Source organism: Calliopsis andreniformis, unplaced genomic scaffold, assembly GCF_051401765.1.
Source record: "Calliopsis andreniformis isolate RMS-2024a unplaced genomic scaffold, iyCalAndr_principal scaffold0022, whole genome shotgun sequence".
Classification (NCBI taxonomy): Eukaryota; Metazoa; Arthropoda; class Insecta; order Hymenoptera; family Andrenidae; genus Calliopsis; species Calliopsis andreniformis.
In genome coordinates this window covers 13241305-13264406 of record NW_027480432.1, presented here as the reverse complement: position 1 = coordinate 13264406, position 23102 = coordinate 13241305, and the positions used below count along the sequence as shown (strand labels likewise).

At 34.1% G+C, this 23102-nt stretch overlaps 1 protein-coding gene across 4 annotated transcripts in view; it reads right to left on the bottom strand.

Moving 5' to 3' along the window:
• Twin (CCR4-NOT transcription complex subunit 6-like twin) overlaps positions 1–23102 on the bottom strand; it is a 227186-nt gene that overhangs the window by 200560 nt on the left and 3524 nt on the right. For all 4 annotated transcript variants that reach the window (XM_076391462.1, XM_076391463.1, XM_076391461.1 and 1 more), the window contains exons 2-3: positions 6083–6398; positions 5194–5369 (exon numbers count right to left, since the gene is read on the bottom strand). In XM_076391462.1, the coding sequence (XP_076247577.1) occupies positions 5194–5369; positions 6083–6390 (484 nt within the window). In that variant the 5' untranslated portion in view covers positions 6391–6398. The remainder of the gene's footprint in view (positions 1–5193; positions 5370–6082; positions 6399–23102) is intronic.

Here is a 23102-nt window from a genome sequence, read left to right as displayed (position 1 = left end):
AACGATTCATTGCCGGAAGAAGACACAATACATGTCACAGAAGAAAATTCGCCAACGATATCATTGTTAACTTCATCATCAGAAAGCTCCTCATTACCAGAAATGTTTCATAAATGCGAACCGGATCCGAAAAAACCTAGAATTGCTGATTTTGTACATATAAACACAAAACTGAAAATTATTCAAATTGTTAGAGAGCATCCTAATTGGAGCTTGAAGACATTACACCGTAATGGGTGCACAGCACTCCGGCGAAAAGATCATTTGCAACGATGGATCAAAGAAATCGAACAAGGGGGCGGAGCGATGGAAAAATATAAGTATATTTATAAATACACTTACAATCGATTTTCAAAAGCAAAAAATGATAAAAAGCCTGCAACAACGAGAATATTGCAACAATGGGCTTATGCTGCTGCTTTACAATTTCAAAGTGAGAACTTCCTCTTTACAGCTTCTGAATCGTGGGTAAAAAAATTAAAAAATACTCATAGAATAACTCAAAGGAAAGTGATACGATACATAAAATCAAAAAATGTCCTAGATCTTTCAACGATTTTAAGTGAAGCAGAAAAATTCCAAAAAAGATTGTCAGTTGCGATTAAAAACTATGACAGACATTTTGTAATAAATACGGACCAAACAGGCTACGAACATCGTTGTAACACATAAAGAAGTTTGTCTTACAAGGGCGAGAAAGTTGCAGAAGTATATCTTGGGAGTTTTAATAAACTAACGCATAGTTACACAGCACTGTATGCCCTAACTACAGCGAGTACACTTTTACCTCGAGTTTTTCTATGCATACAAAAGGTAAAGGAAAATTTCTCACGTTCAAGAAAACAAACAGGAATTAATGAAAGAATACAACAACGTTATTATTACTGCTTCAAAATCTGATAAATTAAATATTTACATTGTCGAAAATTTAGAAATAAATATATAAAAACAAGAAAAGGAATGAGATAAAAATTTTAAAAATATTATCTAATGTGAAATTTAAACTGCAGAACTTTGGGACAACTTCACCGTTACAGGCGTTGCCGCTGCACAAAAAAAAAACTACATACAGCAAGGGATAAATTTAAGAGGTGTCCCTATAGACCAAAATCAAACGAAAATCAAGAATAACGATTGCACGTTTGAGGCTTCGTTTGTTAGTTATAAGCGTCTAAAAATTTGGTGAAAAGCACCAGAAATGAGCCCGCGCGGGGGCCTCGAGCAAATCGTTGTCCAAACAGCAGTATCGCACTGACGTAAGGGAAGGGAGAGATTACTCACCGTTGAACAGCTGATCGAAAATTTTACGATACTCAACAAGAATACGGGATCCAAAATTTAATTAAAAATGATGAATATGATTGAATCACAATAATCTTGTTTATTCGTTACAATTAATAGGACAACTCAAAACACTCAGGATGAGACAGAAAGTACTAATATGTCCATCTTCGTGTAAATTGTCTATTGGAAACACTATACGAGGGTATTGTTGAATAACACTAAACCTGCCTACTCTTTACAATTCAGAAGGCAACTCCAAACACGCCCTATGCAATTGTTTTGAGTGTATTGTTAAATGGTGAAACTGGTTCATTAACACACTCGATTTTAAATCAAATTTATTGTAAACAACAGAAAAAAACTGATTAACATGTATGTGAAAACGGAGGTCGTACGATGACCGGGAAAAGTCCCAAATAAAATTGAAAAAGAAGAGTGTACTCGTTTTCTCGTTGACGATTCGTGATAATTCTACCTTTTCTCCTGTGCTCTCCCTTCCATGAAACCTCTGTTTTTCCCTTCTTCAAGAGAAATTTCAGTGGAAGGGCGAACAGAGAACCAATAGCGAAATTGTTGATTCCGCCCACCCCTTCTGATAAAGTGGTAGGGAACGCAAAACTAAAATGCCTGACCATGGGCCTTACTTCAGGCCTCTAAAGTCACCAAGTCCATCCTGTGCAACTACCCAGGGTTTACGATACGTCAATTACTATTGAGCGCCAGGAAAAACCCAAGGGTTCCGTGTCCCATTCGGAATTTGGGGTTTTTCCTGTTTACAACGTTAGACACTAAACAGCTGCAATAATTGTGCAGAGACAAGAAATATTTATGCTCAAAAATAGCGAATAAGTCACGTCCGCATCATAAACCCGCATCATAATTCATTCAATCTTTATCAGCAATTTCTGAATAAGAAGGGCAATGTGCCTACCTTCCAATTAGTCTTCTGGACCAGATCCACGCACGAAAATACTACACACACTAGTAAAAGTCTTGGCGTAGAATTTGGGGTATAACCACACACATAGCAGGAATATCGCGAGAAAAGGACTAGATCTGCATCCATCAGTTGTAAAAAATAAAATGTTAACTTAAATTCCAACAACGGTCTTCTATTGAAAACGCAGTTAAAACCTGAGCCAATGCCAAGGAGAGAATCTATATAGATCAGAGAATTTTAAGTCGATAATTGGACGTTTGTAAATCACGCCAACATAGACGGAAGAATGAAGAATTTTGACAAAAATTTTTGAGATAAGGACAATTTGTAGTCTATGCTTTTAAAGAACATAGATAAATTAATTTCTTTTTTGAGTAAAAAACAAGCATTTCGATAAAAAGAATACAGATAGAGAAGCTATTTAATCAAGGGCCTGAACTACTTCAAGAAAAACCATGAGCTAATCCGTTTTACAGTTACATTTCTTGAGGTTACTAAGTAACAAGCTTGTAGCTTTGGCTATAAAGGTCGAATTACATATACTATTTCTTTACAAACGTTTAGCGTGTCAGTGACAATAAATGTATTATTTGACTTATTGTTAGCATAAGAGCAGATTCAAGAAGAAGACTTGGTGTTTTCATCAACTAAACTACCTGGCTTATTTCTCAACAATGGAGCATTACGTAACGAGCTAATCTTGGGTCTTTTCATGAACGGGAATGTTTTCAAGTTATGGACAGCTGGAGGGAGGAGAGGCATAAGAAATAACTCCTGCTTTATCCGTCTCAAGAGATATTTCTCCCACGTAGGACATTTTGAGAAACTTACTGTGTAAGAATCATTACAATTTGCACACGTTGAAGGAGTTTCAAGTGACTGTTTACATTCGTTAGTTAGATGTGAGCCACCGCACTTAACGCATCAGGGTCAATGTTTTTGATAATTGACTTTTATGATCGTACTAAAAGCTATGCCGTTTGAAAATGAACATGAATAATATGACGAATTATTGGTTCCGTTGTTTTTCATTGGAGAACAAGACATGGGAAAAGTATAGTTCAATTTCACTACCGGTACTGGACATTCTAGGGAGATCGTTAAGAATAACTGTGTGCTTTTTGCAAATTAAGGGTGAGCGTATGAAAACGTCTGTTTCGCGACAGTAATTTATTTTTCAAATAATTGTAATTATGGAAGCTGAGAAAATTAATTCTAATTTTATCACCTAGAAATTTAAGTTTAAAGTTATTTTTCTCATAGTCCCGGCTCTTTCGTTATGGGGATGTCTTAAACACATGATTGCCGGCAGTGTTTTGGTCTATCTTTCACCTGTGTGTTACGTTCTTTTCCACAAGCATTTTCCATCTTTAAAGCTTTATAAAAATTAAACCATAACAGATGCAACATGTGTTAAGACAAAAGTCTTAAGTCTTAAATCTTCTATTGTTCCTCCCGAATATATCAGCAAAATTACAAAATTCCTCAACTACTATTTACCGCATAACGACGTTACCTTTAAGGCATTATTATTGCATAACGAAGACAGATAAGACACTATGTCATAGAACATTTTGTGATCAAATTCAGAAACCTTACCACCCCTTAAAACAGTGCTGTCTAAGCAAAGGCTTACGAGCCCTCTCAGGCTCTCCTGCTCCCATTTTAACATATGGGAGCAGGATAACATATCATGTTAGTGCCCCTATTTATAAAATAGCTAAATCATTACTAACGCCGTATGTGTTCGTGGAGTAACCCAACAGTTAGAAGAGGAAAAAAGGCGAGTAAGAACCTCTCCGCTAGACAGCACTGCCTTAAAATATTGAAACATATGTTTGTTGCACCCCGTGTATCTACAGTGTGTCTGTCGAAATCGTAAACAGTCGATTATTTTCTAATCTATTGAAGATACAAAAAAATCTTTACATGCAATTGAATGGTAAAAGGGGGCAAATTTATAGGCTGCAACAAGTTTTCCTTAACACTATTGTTTACAGAGATATGAAGGTCAAGTTCGGTTTTTTAAATGGGATTATACATTTCTTATCTGATCAGTTGATAGTGCGTTTCAAGACGAATTTCGTAACCATTGATGTATATACCGTTTTTCAAATAGTTTTTAAGAAATTTTTACCGATTACAGCAACTAATACGTCCAATTTTCGTTCATTCATTATGAAATAAGTATTCTTGTATAGTTTTCAATGTTTTAATACACAGTAAAATGACGTACAATCCGTAGGAACTACGAACACATTGCTTTTTATTTTTTTTTACTATAGCATTACTTTACTAAATCGGCATTTTAAAATTCTTTTTCCTCGTTTTTTACTTTTTACAACTTGGATAATTAATTTAAAAATCTGAAAAAATTCTATAATATGTGTCTCAATAGTTAACATAGCCTTGATTTTTTTCATAATTTTTCATCCAATAGTTTAGAAGAAATTGAGCATTGACGTAAACATTTTGAGTTTCTTGTACAAGCCTCGAGCACGGTAAATAGCAGACACTCCGCGTAGCTTGTGGCCTGTAGCTGGTCGGCCGAGCACTCGCTATTCGCGCTCTCTGATTGGTCCGGGTTTTTCGTTAATAACTCGTTAACAAAACTTCGGAGGATATTTTTGCAAAGGAAAATGTTGTTTAGAATCACCACAGGAATCTCTTATTTCCGGCTCCCGCACTTTGTTTGGGACATCCTGTGTACCTTTTTTCCAATAGTTTTTAAGATATTGCGCTTAAAAGACCCTTCGTATCGGTCCCTATCTCTGTAAACAATAATGTTAAGAAAAAATTGTTGCAGCCAATAACTCTGCTCCCTTTTGCTACTGAATTTCATGTAAAGATTTTTTTCGTATCTCCAATAGATTACGAAATAATTGACTGTTTACGATTTCAGCGGACACACTGTACATGGCTATGTAGAAAAAGAACGGGTCAAACGAACAAAACTTTCGGTTGTCTACCTTGCAAGTTATCCAGCATATATGAAAGCAGCTTATGTGTCCCCGATGGCTCCCCATAAAGCGTCATGACTTCTTTGCTGAGCGGGTTGCCCTGCAATCCAAGGATTTGCAACTGGAAGAGTTTCCCTAGCTCATAAGGCAGTACTCGGAGGTAATTCTGGTTTAATAATAATTCTCTGAAACATGAAAATGAAATTGAAGGTAATTTATAATTTATTTTATTTACTTATTTATTTATTTATTTGTTTATTTATCAATTATACGGAATGAGGAACACCTTAGTACAGACAACGTGTATTATTAGTAGCTATTATTTGAAATTAATATTAGATGTTACCAAATGTTGTCATAAAATATTATTATCAAATATTAATAGATAATATTATCAGATATTACTGGATATTATTGATAAATATGTACTACTGAATATTGTTACTAGATATTAGTAAGTAATCCTACTAAACATTGTTGGCAAATAATACTGAATATTATTATTATTATATTACTAAATATTACTAGATATTATTACTATGTATTATTGTTAAGTATTACTAGATGTTATTACTAAATGCTACTACATGTTATTGCAAAATATTACTACATAGTATTGTTATTACCAGATAATATTCAATATTATTACTAAATATAACTAAGTATTATTACTAGACATTATTTCTAGATACTGTTAGATTTTATTACCAGATACATATTATTACGTATCATTACCAGATATTACTACCTAGATATTAAATTTATACTACTCTCTCAAAAGAGGTCTTGCGAAAAACATCAGAACCAATGTATATGATAGAATATCTCTTTCTTCATAAGCATTCTTCGATTCCACGATTCCCAATCAAACAACAATCAGAATCAATTAAAATCACACCTGAGGTAGATGAGATCCCCCAGCTCCGCCGGCAAACTCCTCAGTTTGTTGCTGCTGAGGTCCAGAATCCTCAAATTAATTAATCTTCCAATTTCTGGCGGAATCCTCTGCAGACTGTTGTCATTTAGATACAGCGCTGTCAAATGTGTCAGCTGCCATAAATTTGGACTCAGGTTCCTTATACTGCCTGTTATCTCCAGCTCGGGCCAATAGGATTTCTTTCCTGAGCTTGCGTCCTCGGTGGACATGAAAGTATGTGCTCGCCTAGGGTTCGAGGTTTCATACTTGTCCTTGTGGTTGCGAGACATATTAAATCCTGAAAATGTTGGAATTGAGAGACATGATTATGGAATTGCATGATTAATATAGTTTATAATTAATTATATTACTATTATTATTATTATCATTATTTATATTTCTGAATCAGGTTTTCGCCCATTACAAAGATCCTACACATACGTGATATGTACATTCTTACATATTTACTATTCAAATATAATACAATGAAGAATAATCCTAGATATGTCCCATTTTTGGGTCCACGATTTTGGAACTGAATCTTATGCCAAATGTTAGCTTATAATGAAACATGAATCACTACAAAATTTTAAATTGAACTGAAAATTAGTTTCTGAGATATGAGAAGTCAAAGTCAATGAAATTCATTAATGCATCGGAGCATAACCTTCAATGTACAAACCTATAATGTCACTTCGAGAATAAAAAACCTTGCTTCAAGAGATTTTTCCGGTTGCTAACAACTAATTTAAGCTTAGATTTTTAATGATCGATTAAATATAATGTATAATACATGATATTAATGTACACGCTATATCAGTATTTTTTATTTTTGTTGATTTTGATTTTTGGGTATGGTGGTGGATACATTGCAAATATCGGTATTGGATATGTTTATGTCGTGATATTAACCAAACAAAGTAGATACCATAAAAATAAAAGTAATTGTTATTCAAACCACAAATATGTATTTAGAAAACCTATTTTATAACTATTTATATTATTAACTTTTAAACGATAAGTGGACATTCGTAGGAACATTAGAAAGTTGCATGAAAATTAGAACATATTTTAATATTTATTACATTGAATAAACCATTATAAACTTTGAAACTCTAAATTCAAATTCGTTGTAAGCATTCGAGAAACCCCTGGACAAAAATTATTTAAATTATCGAATGGACATAAAGGCCCGTAATAGCGCAACATAGAAACGTATGTACTAACGCTTCAACGAATTTTTCTCAACTTCGACTTGTCATAGCTCGGAAACTCAGCTCAATGAAAAATGTTGCACTAATTAATGTCTCGTCATAAACTAATATTTGACATAAAATTCAGTTTCGAAATCGTGAGATCAGAAACGGGTAAAAAATGGTCTCATTTTAGGGTTCCCCTTTGTCCTTAATAGTTGAATAAATGAAAGTAATTTAAAGTACGAGGGCAACGCTTGAACATATATCATTTGCCTTGCACATTGACTGTCAGTAAAAGAGTAAAGCAGAAATAACTAACCATAACAGTGTATGCTTCACTTTATACCTTACAACTTATAAGTGAAACATTTTTTTTTATATAACGAACGGTTTTCAAGTAATTTAAACAAGTCAACAGTTTCAAGTTGACCACCCTGTATAAATAGTATTCACAAAGATTCAGTCTACAAAATAGCATTAAAATCCTATATTCTAAATATACTTTGTAGACTGAGTATGAGCAGATACTTCCTTAAGGGGGTAGACCTGGATATGTCAAGGCGGTGACATTACCGATAAAATTAGATAGAAACAGAAATTTACGTCATTACACTTTTCGTCCTTATATTAGATTTTCACCTACAAAAGGGCTCATTCGATAGAAGAAAATTCAATTGAATGTGCTCCAGTCACAATTTATCCAGATTCTACTAATATTCAGTAATGTGAATGTTCAAAGTAAAGCAAAAATTGACAAATTCACAGCTATGAAATCAAAGCATTTTTAAGTAATTTACAGATTTATCTAAGTGAAATAATGACCACAGCACACTCGGTTGAACCTTCCTCCATCGAATGAGCCATTTCTCAGCTCAAAATCTTCTAATATAAGGCTAAAAAGTGAAATGGCGTATCGGTAGTGCTTTTTGCCACGCTAGGGATAAAACAGAGTAAAAAAGTGACAAGTTTGGTTCGGTTGGTGCACACAGGGCAGCGCCTAATCAGGAAGATCGTTGATGCCCAGATTTGGCACGTGAGTTATTGAGAATTTGCCCCTCCACTATCTACCCCCACAACTATCGTACGAGCTGCGTGTATCGTTCATGTCCCACAAGGAGTTCCATGAAATATCATACTACAGTAATGTTGCGGACGAGAGCCGTTTCGTCTACACGGACGACAGCCGTGGTTTATCCCCACTACCTCGTTTGATACGTGCCGCCGAGAAACCAATTCTTGGAACCATCGCGTTCGAGCTCGACGCCCGAGAACAAGGACGTCATAAAAAACAACGATAGCATTAGGGATTTAAATAGGAAAAATTGAAGTTTCTTATTCGCAAACGGATTTTCACGCAAGTAACACCAATCGATTCCTTGTGCTCTCCCGATTAAAATGATGTCAAACACGACATGATTCCGATTATTTTTAACAAAGATACATAAAACTTGGTTTGTAGAACGAAAGGTCATGCTCATTGCGTTATGTAAACAGACCCGGGCGCGACTCTCGTCCGTGAGTGGTAGTCGATTTTAAGCACGACCAGTCCCGAGCGCTGCTCTCGTCCGTGAATGGTAGTCGATTCTAAGGCACGACTAGACCCGAGCGCGACTCTCGCTCGCGAGTGGTAGTCGATTCGACGAACGCGGCTCTCGTCGTAGGGCTAACTCCCTATTATGTATTCCCTCATATTTTTGTGTTTAATTATTTAATGACTGAAATTATTAAGAAAATGAAAGCGTAATACAAAAAGTATGTATATAAGTTCCGTTTTAAATGTTTAGAAATTTTTATTTTTTTATTTTTAATATCTTCTTTCCGACATCGATTAAATATAATATACATAAATTCTGTTTATGTCATTTTTAGCTCGTAAAGAACTGATAGAAAAGTAAGTTTGACGATTCTCCGTAACCGTCGCAGGGTTCCAACCTTTATTATTTAAATATCTTTATTATAAATAATAGGAATCATGTCGTATTTGATATCATTTTTATCGGGAGAGCACAAGGAATCGATTGGTGGTACTTGCGTGAAAATCTGTTTGCAAATAAGGAACTTCAATTTTTCCTATTAAATCCCTAATGCTATCCTTGTCTTTTCTGACGTCATTGATTTCGGGCATCGAGCTCGAGCGAGACCCTTTTTTTTGCTTCTGCGGTCGTGTACCAATTATCTCGGCGACCGAGAGCAAAGGAAGCCGAATCGACTACCAGTCGCGGACGAGAGTCGCGACCAGACCCGAGAGCGGCTCTCGTCCGCAACATTACTGTAAATGACATTGTGAGGCTCAAACAGGTGAGCTCGGCGGTTCGGGCCGCATCGGACACCTTCGGAAAGAAACTTGCAACGCTTAGATCCAAGTCACCAACAAGCGGCACGAGCCACACGCAATCTTTTTGACATTACAGATATTTTCACCTCCGATTTGGAAGGAGACTCTTCGGTGAGGTCCCAACAAATTTTTATGAAATTTCGAGGGATGAGTCTAAAGGTCAAACAATGACATTCTGTGGAATATCTCGTGTCAATGCTTTATGTTTATGTTGTATGTTTTATGAACAATTAAATTAAAACAAGTTTATGAACAAGATGATACAACCGATAAAGGGCGATTCTACATGCAATGATAAACCGAAAATGGAAAATGCAATTTTTTTAATAAGATACTTAGTTTCTAAGAAAATTGAATTGAAAGGTTTGTATGGTATGCATACGTAAAAACCAGCAGTATCAACATCATAATACGTACAGATAATACATTTATTAATAATTGTGTTGCTTTACATTACAGAATAAATTGTTGAAAGTACCATCCCTATTGATATATGTATATAAATCTTTGTTCTTTGAATCAGAGAATCGTGTGCTGATATTACGATGCTCTGATGTTTTAATTTCTGTAAAGCGTGTATCATTTCTTGTAACTGCAGAAGATTTAGAGTGCTTTCTACATACACTAATTCTTTCGTATGACTCCATAAATGGCTTAGCATTCGAAATTAAAGTATCATAATACGTTAACATCATTCTATGACTCTGTAACTCGAAAAACAAAGATCTGTATGCATCAACAAGGATGACATTTTCAACAATTTATTCTGTAATGTAAACGTAAAATAATACAATTATTAATAAAAAAAAAAGATAGCCAAGTGCATGCATACTAGACGAATCTTTAAATTCAATTTTCCCAAAAACTAAACACCTTATAAGAAAATGTTATTCCCTACTTTAGGATTACATATTTTTATAGATAACAGAAACAACTCTTTCCAAGTTATTCGAATTAACATTTCGAATAAATTTTTATTCGTAGGATTTTCGAATGAGAATTACGAATAAAATGAAATTATCTAAAAATAACGGATAACTTTTTATTCGAATAGAAACCTATTCAAATAACTTCTCAAATAAATTATTAAACATTTTGTAATGATATTTACATGTGCTTAGTCCGGAAAGTTATTCGCCGCAGAGCTCTTAACGAATAAAGTTCAAAAATTTATTCGCGAATTATGAATATCAGTTTTATTCGATAAAAAATGATTCGTTAGTTACCAATAAATCTGTATTGTCATCCGTTATTCGGGAATAAACTGTGTGAATTTATTCGTTATTTTTGATCCCTTATTCTAAATAAAATATGTCCAACTCTGCTTCGTTATAGTTAGAATTTCATGGTATCCTGAAGGATGGCGGTTGAATATGTGTGAATGATAGTTAATTTCCAATGACAGGTACTAGGTTCGATACACTGTATGGAAAGAACTTTTTTTTAAATATTTTAAATATTTTAAATATTGAAATTGCATGTAACATTATTTCACAAATATTATAATTTTTTTATAGAAATTTTTATTTATAAATCTATATGTAACTGATATATTTGAACTTTTACAAGCAACCTTAAAAATTGAGCTGTACTAACTATTGTAAAGATGTTGTTACGCGTATTACTTGTATACAGTTAAATTGTTTATTGTTAATTTCAAACACTTGTATGTAATTCTAATTCTCCGAAAAATCTACACATACACATACATGTATATGTACATATATTCGTGTACATGTAGGGTCTTTTTTAACTGGAAACGGTGGAATATCTCGAAAAAATCCAAAGGTATCGAGCAAATGTTTTTACAAAGAGTGTTTGATATAGGGGGACATTATGTGGTGAAAATAGTTTTTTTGTAAGTGGTATAGTGGGTGAGATTTCAAAACTATGTTCATTTTTTCAAATGGAACTCTATACGTTTTTATTCATAATATGTTAACATTTATTGAAACGAATTCAACGAGATGTCACACTATGTCAATCCGCTGTATGGAAGTTTGCCATACTCCATATTGGCAATTTCCTTATAGAGGGTGTAACATGTATACGTTTCAATATTTTAAGGTAGGGGACCTCAAATGGGTTACAAAATATCCAATAACGTTGTGTCCGATCTACTTCCGTTTTGCAACAATAATGCTTTAAAGTTAACATGTCTAATGGGAACTAAGAGTTGGAGGATTTTGTAATTCTGCAAATACGTTTTAATTTTTATAGATCTTTAAGGACAGAACATACTTGCGAAAAAGAATGTAGATAACACACACAGATGAAGAGGAGATCAAAAAACTGCCGGCAGTCAACTGTTCAAGATGATCCAGTAACCGAGAAAGCGGACTCCGTTTACAGTAAGAATTCCATTAAAGAATTTGTGTTATTAGGGTTTTAACACGTGCTAAAGCCATTCCAAAATAAATAATACCTTCTCAAGCAACCAAATAGTGTGGGTCAACGGACTCTTTCAATGTGTTTATCTGACTGATATGCACGAGCTACTCTTAGTTCCAGAACATAGTACTCACTTTAAGACATCATTACTGCAAAACGAAAGCGGATCAAACACTATGTTATGGGACATTTTGTAACCCATTTAAGATATCCTACTATTTCTTAAAATATTTCAACATATGGCGGTGAGTTGGTATAACATAGACTACGGTCGCTGACAAAGACGCATTTGTTGGTACAGCATATGGACACCGTCTTAAAGCAGTTGGCAAGAAAATTTTCCCTGATCAAATTTGTTAGCACAACCTACAGCCGTATTTTTCTAGCCCTAACTTTAATTATATGAGCCAATGTCTAGTCGGATCTGAAAACTCTACGTCCATTACTAAGTAAAGGAATGCGAGTCTGATTGGCATGTAGATCTCTACTTCAGTTTAGGAACCCTACACATCAACCTGCCGTCACAAGTATTATTCCTATTGACCAAAACACATGATGAAGATCGACAGTGGATCGTGTCGAAAGCAAGGCAAATGATGATCAAATGTGGGATTAAGCGGAGCGAGCGGAATACCCTCCTAACTTCTGTACTGTTCCGGTAGCCTTCTTCTTGTAGAGATACTGTAGTTTATTTAGCCAAAATTTGTCCACATCAAAGACCAACAAGAAAAACAGGATTGGACGTAATGAATCACCCTGTAGCATTCCATTGGTGATACCGATCCTCTTGGTCAGGGCGTAACTAGTTTTTATATTTGCAGTTGTTTTATTATATTTGGCTTTCATCAATATTATACGGACGTTCGTATCTACTTTGTACGATGTGAAAATTTCCAATCAGCTATTTGATGGTGGATGACCTCGCCCCTCCGTTACGTCACTGCGACACTACTATTCGGGCAATCATTGCACGAAGCCTCCACGCGAGCTCATTTCTAATGCTTTCCATCAGATTTTGAAACGCTCATAACTAACAAACGAAGCCTCTAACGAGAAACTGTTATTCTTGATTTTCGCCTTATTTTGGTCTTTAGAATCATCTCTTAAATTTATCCCGTGCTGTTCCGGAAACACCCTGTATATGTAGGCCTTCTTTTTCTAGTAGTTTGCCCATTTCATTTATCTTTGAGACGCTAGATTCTCTTTTATAATTTAGCGTAAGCCCTTGATGTCTTTATCAATTTTATTCAAATTTCCTCATTGCAAGTTGAAGTCATCTCCGATCACGAGAATACTCAGATATTTCTTTTTACGATCTGGTAGCATCTTAACGAGGGTTTCTATGACATATTCAGCATTCTTATCCATAATATAGACGTTTTTGTATGTAATTATCAATGTAATTATCGTTACCTATGCTACACTTGATAAGCAGCCAGGAGTCGCTAGATTTTAGCAATTACAAATTTTTCACTATATTTTTGTCATAGATGATACGCAGACCCCTATTATCTCTTCGCCTGGTGCCCTCTCTAATTATCTTGCTATGTAATTCTAGTTATTGAAGGGGTTGACTAGGTTAACTTCGTGAAAATATACCGTATCTTTGTGAATTTATTTCTAAATTACAAAAACACTTCTTTCCGAAACTATTTTCAATAATGACAGACATGTATCTATAATATATAAATATTTTTGCTTAACAATGTTTCTTTAAAACAAAGATGTCAGTTGAGAGTATACTATGGCACATACGACTAGATAGTGTACGTAATTTTTTATGAGCAAATTTCTGAAACAAAATTTGAACAAGAAGATATTAAATTAATTTAAATTGTCTATCATCTAACGCACGATTTTCCCATTTAGTTCAAAAACAATGAAATGACAGGATTTTGACGTGGAGGTTCTGTTTTTTGAAGAAAATGGTCCCTTTTCTTATTTATAGATCACGTAAGAAGTAAAATATCGAAGCAATCCTATGTTAGACAATGGAAAATGTATTTAAGAATTTCTTTGTAAAATTGCGCCAAACTCGGTGAAACTTTACTTAAGTCTCAATAAACAGTTTCAAAAAATGTGAAGGAAAATACATAGGTTAGTTCTCGAAGCAGATTTTCTCTAGTAAAATTTAAAACTTTGGTTCGTACTATTAGTTAACTATTTGTGCTCCATAATATCCTCCTTCTTATTGCGCGTTGTCATCATTTTGGCGTCTCCTTAGCTTTTTGACTAATCAAACGACGGTCAACGGAGTACAGAAACTTGGTATGCTCCACTTACGTATTTTAACGAATTAAACTAATTAATAGTGTATTATTTTTAGGATAATGAAGTATTGATTTAAGGGGAAACAAATTTTCAATTTTTTAAACTGATCGGAATAGTCTAATCCCTTAAGAAGCTCGGAAGATGTAACTTATCCTCTAAAGCCCAAAATTTCATTCAGGCATATTAATATTGTGATTTTAAAACCTTCCTAATAATTCTTGTTATGTATTTATATCGTAGAGATTATAAATGAAATGTACATTCCAAAACAAAATGTATGTTTCAAATGAGCTCATCTGTACCAGCGTGTTTATACTAATTGCGGTCTTGACGAATATGATCGCGATGAAATAATCCTCTTTTATTTGAGTTCATATCGTCAACCCAGACATATGCATGTCGTTTATGTATACATATCTTTTTACATCTCTTTCCTATCTTATTTCCTTTTCTCCTCTCTTTTACTTTCCTACATAAAATTTCCTTTTGAATTTCTTGTTCCTTTAAGATCGAGTCATCATCAATGTAAATCTTTTGTCCTTCAAGCTTCTTTTTATGTTTATAAATTTTTTATTTTATCTTCAAAGCTGGCTAATTTACCTTTTACCAGGCTTTTGTTGTCTATATTTCTCAGGAGGGATAAAGATTTAATTTCTACCTCTGTTTCAAGATTATCTGCTTGAGATTAACTGTCTTACGTCTTTTTCTATGCCCCTCTTGTCTCTAACTCTTTTATGATCATATAATTAACACCTTCTTTCTTACTCCTGTATTTCTCCGCTTGCTCCAGTTCCTAGATTCTTCTTTACGCTCATTTTTTACCAGTTTTTCTTTTAAACATGATATTTCTCTTAACGTTTCCTTCACTTCTGAAGTCTTCTTTCTTATTTCTCTATTTTCGTTCCGCATTTCCTCTAGTTTATATAGAATCTATGACTAGATCGATGAAACTAAACGAGACAGAGGATACGATGACGGGTACAGAAAAAGGTAAATCTTTTTGTAATATTTTTGACTGCTGTTTACAGCCTGCAATAACTGCTATTCTTCTTTAAATAATTAGTAAATTATACACATATCATCATATCCATTTTAAAATAGCACACAATTATTGCATTCTTAGTTTCGAAATTTGAATGACTTCATTCTTTAGTTCACTGATTATATATTAACAGAAAGAGTGTCGTTTATGGTTACAAACTTATAAATATTTAAAATTCTGGATACGTAATAGACCCAAAAGTGTTTATTTGGAATTCTGGGACGTCCAACCCAAAACAGGATCAAATTCTTAAAAATCGGGACATCCGGTTACCCTCATTCTAACGCTCTGTCTGTGTTGTCACTGACTAAAAAAAGTATTATAAGTAATGGTAAAGTTTTCTGCCAGCTATCCTCACCCGCAATTTTAAAGAGTTTGACTAGGTTTAAGAACCTACCTCTCGAAACCCTTTCTTGAAAGTTTTCTTTCCTGTTCATGGCTCCGTAAATAACTAACCTCTCTAACCTCATCTATTTTAGTTAAAATTCTTATCTACAGTAGCGATTATCTCTTATTAGTTTTATTTATAGTAGACTGAGAACCTTTTTTTCTAATAATTAACAACTTTCTGGTTATAACCGCGATATGCGCATCTACGAACTTTAAGTAAAAATTTAGAGCTTAATACTTCGTCTGTTTCATTGCACACTGCCATCTACTGAGCGTAATTAATAACATTATAATTAATTAATATTCATATTAACTTATATTCATATGGTTTATAATTAATAACAGTGTAATTTATTAGTATTATAATTAATATTAAAATAGTTTTTAAAATTAATTGTTGCAACTGACAAAATTAGTTTTTGTATTATGTGTCTAATATATGCAGTTTATAATTCATAATATAAATAATTAATTAATATTACAGTTAACATTAATATAGTTTATAATTTATTATGTGTGTACGTGCGTGTGTGCGTGAAGAGATTGGGCAATTCGAAGGATATAAAAGATAATAATTAGCAAAAGGTTGAAGAAGTGCAAATAGGAGTGCATAGGACAAAGGTATGGTAGTAAGGGTAATAGGGAATGCAATAAAGGAAGAAAAGGGTAAAAGGAGAATGTGTCAGTAGCAAATGTTCAGAGAAAATAAGGTTAGGTCAAACAGTAAGAAATAAGCGGAAAATGAAGAAAGCAGAGTAAACAAGGTGGGAAGGTAACAGCATTAAGTCAGAAGATACAAAGTAGTAGGAAGAAGGTAGCACACAGTGAAACGTCGAGAAGAAGTAGATAAGGTAAGTAGTAAGAAGGTGCGAAGAAGATGAGTAAAGAAAATAAAAGAAAAAACAGAAGAGAAAAGAGGAGGGAAGGTGGGGAGGCAGGAAAATGTTATACAGAGATGAATTAACAAATAAATGAAGTAACAATATAGCAAAGATAAAAAACATAAGTGCGATACTGAAAAGGAAGACGGTAGAACTAGAACATAAAGAAAAGGGAAAAGAAAGAAGATGTGTTTAGAAAGAACGGAAAAACCAAAAGAACGTTAGCAAAGACAAAAGGTATGGAGGGGAATTGAGAAGAGATGAAAAGGATGATAAGAGGAAAGATGAAACAAGGCATAGCACAGCGATGCTCAAGAGAATACTAGGAATCCCTCGCGAACAGTTTCAAGACCGACTTTCAGCAGCAGAGAGGGGATCCGTCAAAACTACTCTAAGGCCGCTCCTGAAGGAGTGGGGGAGCCCCTCAGGCTAGGCCGCGAGTGAGCAATTTCGAGCATTGCCAGACGCCCGTGGGCATTCTTTCTGGGCATCACTACTATAGGAGAAGCCTTGAAAAAACGATAAGTGGAGATAAAAGAGGTGGTGCATGAGATAAGAGGGGGAGGTGAAGGAGACGAAAGAAATAAAGGAGAAACAGGAAAGAGGAAAAAGGTAAGGATATGAAAGGATATGAAAGTAAATAAGAAAGATGGGGGGGGGGGGGGGGGGGGGGGGGGTGTAATCCAACACAAAAACAAAGATAGTGGAAAACAAACAGGGCTAATGGAAAAAAGATAAGAATAGAAGATTCAAGGGAAATTGAAACGAGAAGTAGCAAAAGAAAGAACAAAGGAGAAAATAGCTACGTTGGGATATACAAAGGTTTTGATTGAGAAAAAATGTGAATGTAGTATAAAAGGAGGAGAGTATTAAAAGATACGATGGAAATCAAATGGAAGGAGGGGAACAAGAGAGAAGAAAAGGTACAAAAAAAGAAGTGAAGATTTAGAAACGAGGGAAGGAGGGACAACAGCAGGAGTATCAAATGAGAAGAAAAGAGATATTTTTGGAATGTGGTGGAAATGTAAAAAAAGAATGAAGAGTTTTGGTAAAACTTGGAGAAGTGAGATGGTTCTAATAAAGATATGGATAGAGAAAAAATGTTGAGAGCGGATAGACGGAAAAGTACCGAACAGATACGATTGGAAAAAACAATGGACGATTAAAGATTATTAACCCTCGCCTGGTGGACTCCAGATTCACTTGGACCCTAAATCCACCGCTAGCAATCGTAAACGATCCGCTGTATACACAGTCCCATTGATTTCGTCAGAACTAGATCTAGGGGATGCAGAGAATTTTGAATAAACTTATGCCGCTTTACTAAAAACATAGTTCCGGAAACCTCGTTCAGGCGCCACCAATGTCTAAATCCACGGTTGGCGGGGCCACATATTTGACATATAAACTGATATACCGATATTTTCTTTCAACTAGGATTCTACTTTAATTATGTACCTCAACAGTTGTAAAATCAGCAGATTTCTAATGTTTTTAATTAACTTTTTATAAACAAATATAATTTTTCTTACTTATTTGGTACAAGTGTATACAAATATTTTCTGTTTAACAAATTTAAGTTATAGAATATGTAACGCAGACATGCAATGAGAAATAGTTTACTGATACGGAGTAAAAAATACACTTTAAAAATGAGATAATTCCATTCTTATAGTTTATTGTTCCAGATAGATATGTAGAAATTAAACATTAGTTTCTTAATTTTATAGTAATACAATAGTACTTGAATTGTTTGAAATTTTTAATAATACTGACACACGCAGTAAAAAATACATTTTTAAAGTAATATAATTTCGTTCTTACAATTTATTTCTCCGAATAGAAATGTAGAACGTAAATACTATTTTATAAGTTCTGCAATAGAATGGAAGTATAATGTTTAATAATAAACTATTATTACTGTAAAACATCTGAACTGCACAGAAGGCAAAATGATCCTTTGAAATTGTTATATAAGTGTTATATAATTTTCAAAATATTGAATAATTTAAAGATTTAAGTTTAATTGTAACACTGTAAGAATGTATTTTTTACTATGTGTGTCAATATAATTAAAACTTCAAATTATTCAATTATTCTTTCGTTGCTGTAAAATTAAGAAACTAATATTTATACATGTTTAATGTTTAAAAATTAGTTAAAAACATTAGAAATCGGTTTTAAAACAGTTGAGATATAGAATTAAAGTAGAACCTGAGTTAAAATAGAATGTCAGTATGTCAGTTTATACATCAACTAAGCTGCCTCGCCGACCGTGGATTTAGACACTGGTGGTGCCTGAACAAGGTTTCCAGAACTATGTTACTAGCAAGCCGACATAAGTTTATTCGAAATTCTCTGCATCCCCTAGATCTAGTTCTGGCAGAATCAATGGAACTTTGTGTAGAAGGGTTAAAAATAAGAAGGAAATGTCTGAGTAAAGAAGAGGGAGTTAAGAAGAAAAGAAAGACAGAGAGAATATTAACGAAAAAGATCAGAGTATATGTAATGGAGTGAAGAGTGACAGGATTATGTAATTAAAAATTTGGAAAGAAAAATGAAAATATTGAGTAAATGGGGGAATAAGGAGATGGGAGAACAGATAATAATAAGAGGAGGAGGGAAGAGATTTTAATACTAGGACAAGAGAGGAAGTAGCAAAGTGAGAGAGATCAGTGAATAAGGAAAAAAACAAAAAAAAAGGAAAAAGTAAGACGAGACTTAAGGAAGAGGGGGTTAGTGATATTGAATGAAAGGATGAAAAGGAATGAAAAGTATACAAGGTGATTCATAAATGCATGTTCATACTTCAGGAAGTGAATCTACACACTAAAATAAGTAAAAAATATCATGTGAACATGATAGTAGTGCTACACGAGAGCCAAGATAAGACAACACTTGTAAGAATATTGTCTTTCTCTTGAAAAATCTTGAAAACTCATATATTATCTTGGTCTTGGTTGAAAGAACCTTGTATTGTCTGAACCTTGTCTCTTGTTTTAATGTTATATCCAATTTATGATACAATTTGTTAAGCTAATTTTAAAACAGCAAACCAATTATTTAATTTATAATTTATTTGTTATAGTTACATATAAACATAACTAGCGCAAAGCAAGTAGCAAGTGGATCGAACTAAGAACATAAATATCTTTTCAGAAAAAACATCACATAAAATTTTAATTTAACTCTTCAAATTATAATATAATCTACGATAGATAGTAGTAAAAACGTAAGAAGAAAATGGCGAGAAACATCAATGAAGAAGGAAACACATTTAACGCTTTACCCTACACCACAGCCGACTCTAGTAGTAGCCATGTTGAAAGAAAAACAGCAACACTGCGAGAGTCCGATTTTGCACTTGATGGAAAGAGTACGCAGCAGTGTGTGTCTCTATCTATCCAGTGCAAAATCGGACTCTCGCAGTGTTGCTGTTTTTCGTTCAGCATAGCTTGTACTATACTGCGTTCACTGAGAGAATGCAGTCGTTTCGCGCAGATGGCTTCCATTGCCTCGACTGACTTTTCCACTGAGATTGGTGAAGGATTCAAGAGCCTAAAAGGACACGCCTTGCTTCTTTCTACTCTATATACCTAGTGTCCAAATGAAACAAATGTTTCTATCTATTAAGAAACAATATTTATTCAGATATAAATGTATAAGAGTCCACAGCTTATTTGATTATAAAGAAACGGCAACGGTAGAACTGTTTCGTGGGTTTCCTACAAAATGTTCGATGCGATCAGGTAGTTTATGACACGGGAAATTCAGGGTCGTTTATGGTATGGCAACGTAGTAAAAATTCTGACTGGTATCAGTACGTTTTTGGTCGACAGAGACGATATTCAAGAAGATTTTTATTTGCTAACAGGGCCGCATTAATACTTTCGGAGGCCCCAGGTGCATTATTATAATAGTTGAAGGAAGAAATTGAAAAAAAACAACTAAAATGTAAAAGAATATCGTTTGCTTGCTCAAAATTTCTTTCACACCGTTTACGCGCTAACACTTGAAGAAGTGACTTTCTTCAGAAATGGTAGGACCTCCAAGGGTCCAACAAGGGGTTCATGGGTAGGGATGTACTCGGGAGTGACAGAGCCAATAACTAATGAGCATAGGCGTGAACTGCGCAAAGGGTACGAAAACTCGTCAACCAGCAACTGCGTTTTCCCAGTGAACGCAATTTAAAGTCGGCTGTGCTTACGTATCAAACGTATTTTCGTCATAAAAAAATGTAAATATCCTGAAAATAGGAGTGTGCTTACTATGTAAAGAATAGAACGCCACAAAAAAATTAAAATGAAGAACAGTAATATATCATATCTCAAATTTAACATGAATGTTGCGTACTAAGAATATTTTCCATTACTCTCCCAAGTATTTGAGTCTCTGCCTGTTAAAAGAAAAAGAAAAGAAAAGGAAACACCCGACACTCGTTTTTTTGCGTTTATCTTACTGGAAGCGCGACTCCGAGCAGCTGGGTGGCAACCACGACGTTGCACCAACCGTGACAAATTTCCTTATATGGAAACTTCTAACGAATCCCCACTCATTTTTCGGTCTACATAAATCCCGAGATTTTAGCCCTAATTGGTGCAGAACAGTATCGTCACGTTGACAATCAAGTTCGTCAGAATTGATTGCTATTCAGCTAGATCGGGCTAAAATTCCCTTTCGAGTGCACAGTTTTACCTCATAGAATCCGCAAGTCGGCCTAAATTCTATATGACAATTTCTAGGACCACTCTGCAAGTACCCGCATCGGCAGTGCGTTAACACCGAGCATTAGAATCATACATTTTACGCGACAACACTACACTATACTCTTGTATGTAAATACTGATTTTAGTATATATTAAAGTATTTATAGCAATTTGAGAAGATTGTTTTCAAACCTACAATTACCTTAAGCAATCTCATTCGAAGTTGACAAATAAGTCCCCCACGATGCAGCTTAGCCGCTTGAGTTGTATCGACTTGTAGTAACAAATTACGAGATCTACTAACATCTGTTCTTATTTCCAAAGAAAACTGTATCTAACCTAGTAGCTTCTCGATTTATTTGAGTTTGTCCACGAAAATTAACATATCCTACAGCTATTTGATTTTTCCTCAGATTTGTCTGTATATTACAACTATCTATAAGACCAGGTTTGTCTGTACAGTATCCAATCTCCTTACAACATTCTGATTATGCATCAGGTTCGTCTTTGAACTCGCCAACCTCCTTAATTTATTTTGACTTTGTCTGTGAAACTGATCCTAGTGACTCCCTTGATTTCACATTAAGCACGTTCAAAAACCTCACCCTCTTGCGGCTCACTGATCACAGGTCAATTTCGTCCGCAAGCACATCTATCCTCGGAGACTTCCTGATTTTACATCAGATTCGTCCTCGTCTACAATAATCCCAGCGGCTCACTGATCTCGCATCAGTTTCGTCCGTTGTACTAACTAACACCTCAATTACTATATTCTTTGGAAATATATCTATCCTCACTGGAATCTTGCGCTGCTCGCGTCGTGTCTCATAACATGAATAAGAATAAGACGTTACTATTACAGATATTTTATACTGAACGTGCATTTATGTCCTGTGTTAATTTACATAAAATCAATTGAGCCAAGAATTTTATTCTATATTGAATTCAATTAGTATTAACCCTTAACTATTGATACGAAGTCTGATAAAGTCTTGAATGAAATTTTACTCAAAATTTAAAACATACAAGTTTTATTTTTCTTGTAGATTTTTGAACTCTCTTTTTGTAAATGTAATATATGTTTTTTAATAAAAATTTGTAATATATGTTATGTTAAACTTTTCTATTGTAGAATAATTAATGTCAGTAATTTTCTGTAGTTAATAGTTAAAATAATTAATAGGCTTATATACATAAACAATATAGATCTAATGATTGAAAATTAACTTATATATAAATGAGTAATAATTGTTCCTAAATAAATCATAAAAAATCTTAAAAGCTTTTGCTGTTTGTAGTTAATTTAGGCACAAAAATGTTTTTATATGTAATTTCGTATTTTTCTTCAAACGAAGAAAAGACTTAAATTATTGTGAAAAATATTGTCCAAACCAAGATTATTAACAACTTTGTCTTATATTGACTTGTGCATTGTATGAAGTAGTCTTCTCTTGTTATTGTTTTGAAATTCGAGACAAGACAAGACAATACCAAGATTACTCTTGGAATCTCGTGCAGCACTACTCATCCTTCAACATACGGCATTGCACGTCTTAGCACTGACCGCCCAAAAGCATGTGCTTGCACTTTAAACATACTACTTTCTCAAAGACGTCTATAAAGAAAACATTCTACGTTGTGGAAAGCGTTCTTGATGCTATCGGCGTGCTTCATGTTCATCTCCGTTGACAAGGCCATACATGAAATGCATGTTTACTCATTTTAATATAAATCTACATGACCATTTTGTCAATTTTGCAACTGTACTAAACTCGTTAGATTAAAATACT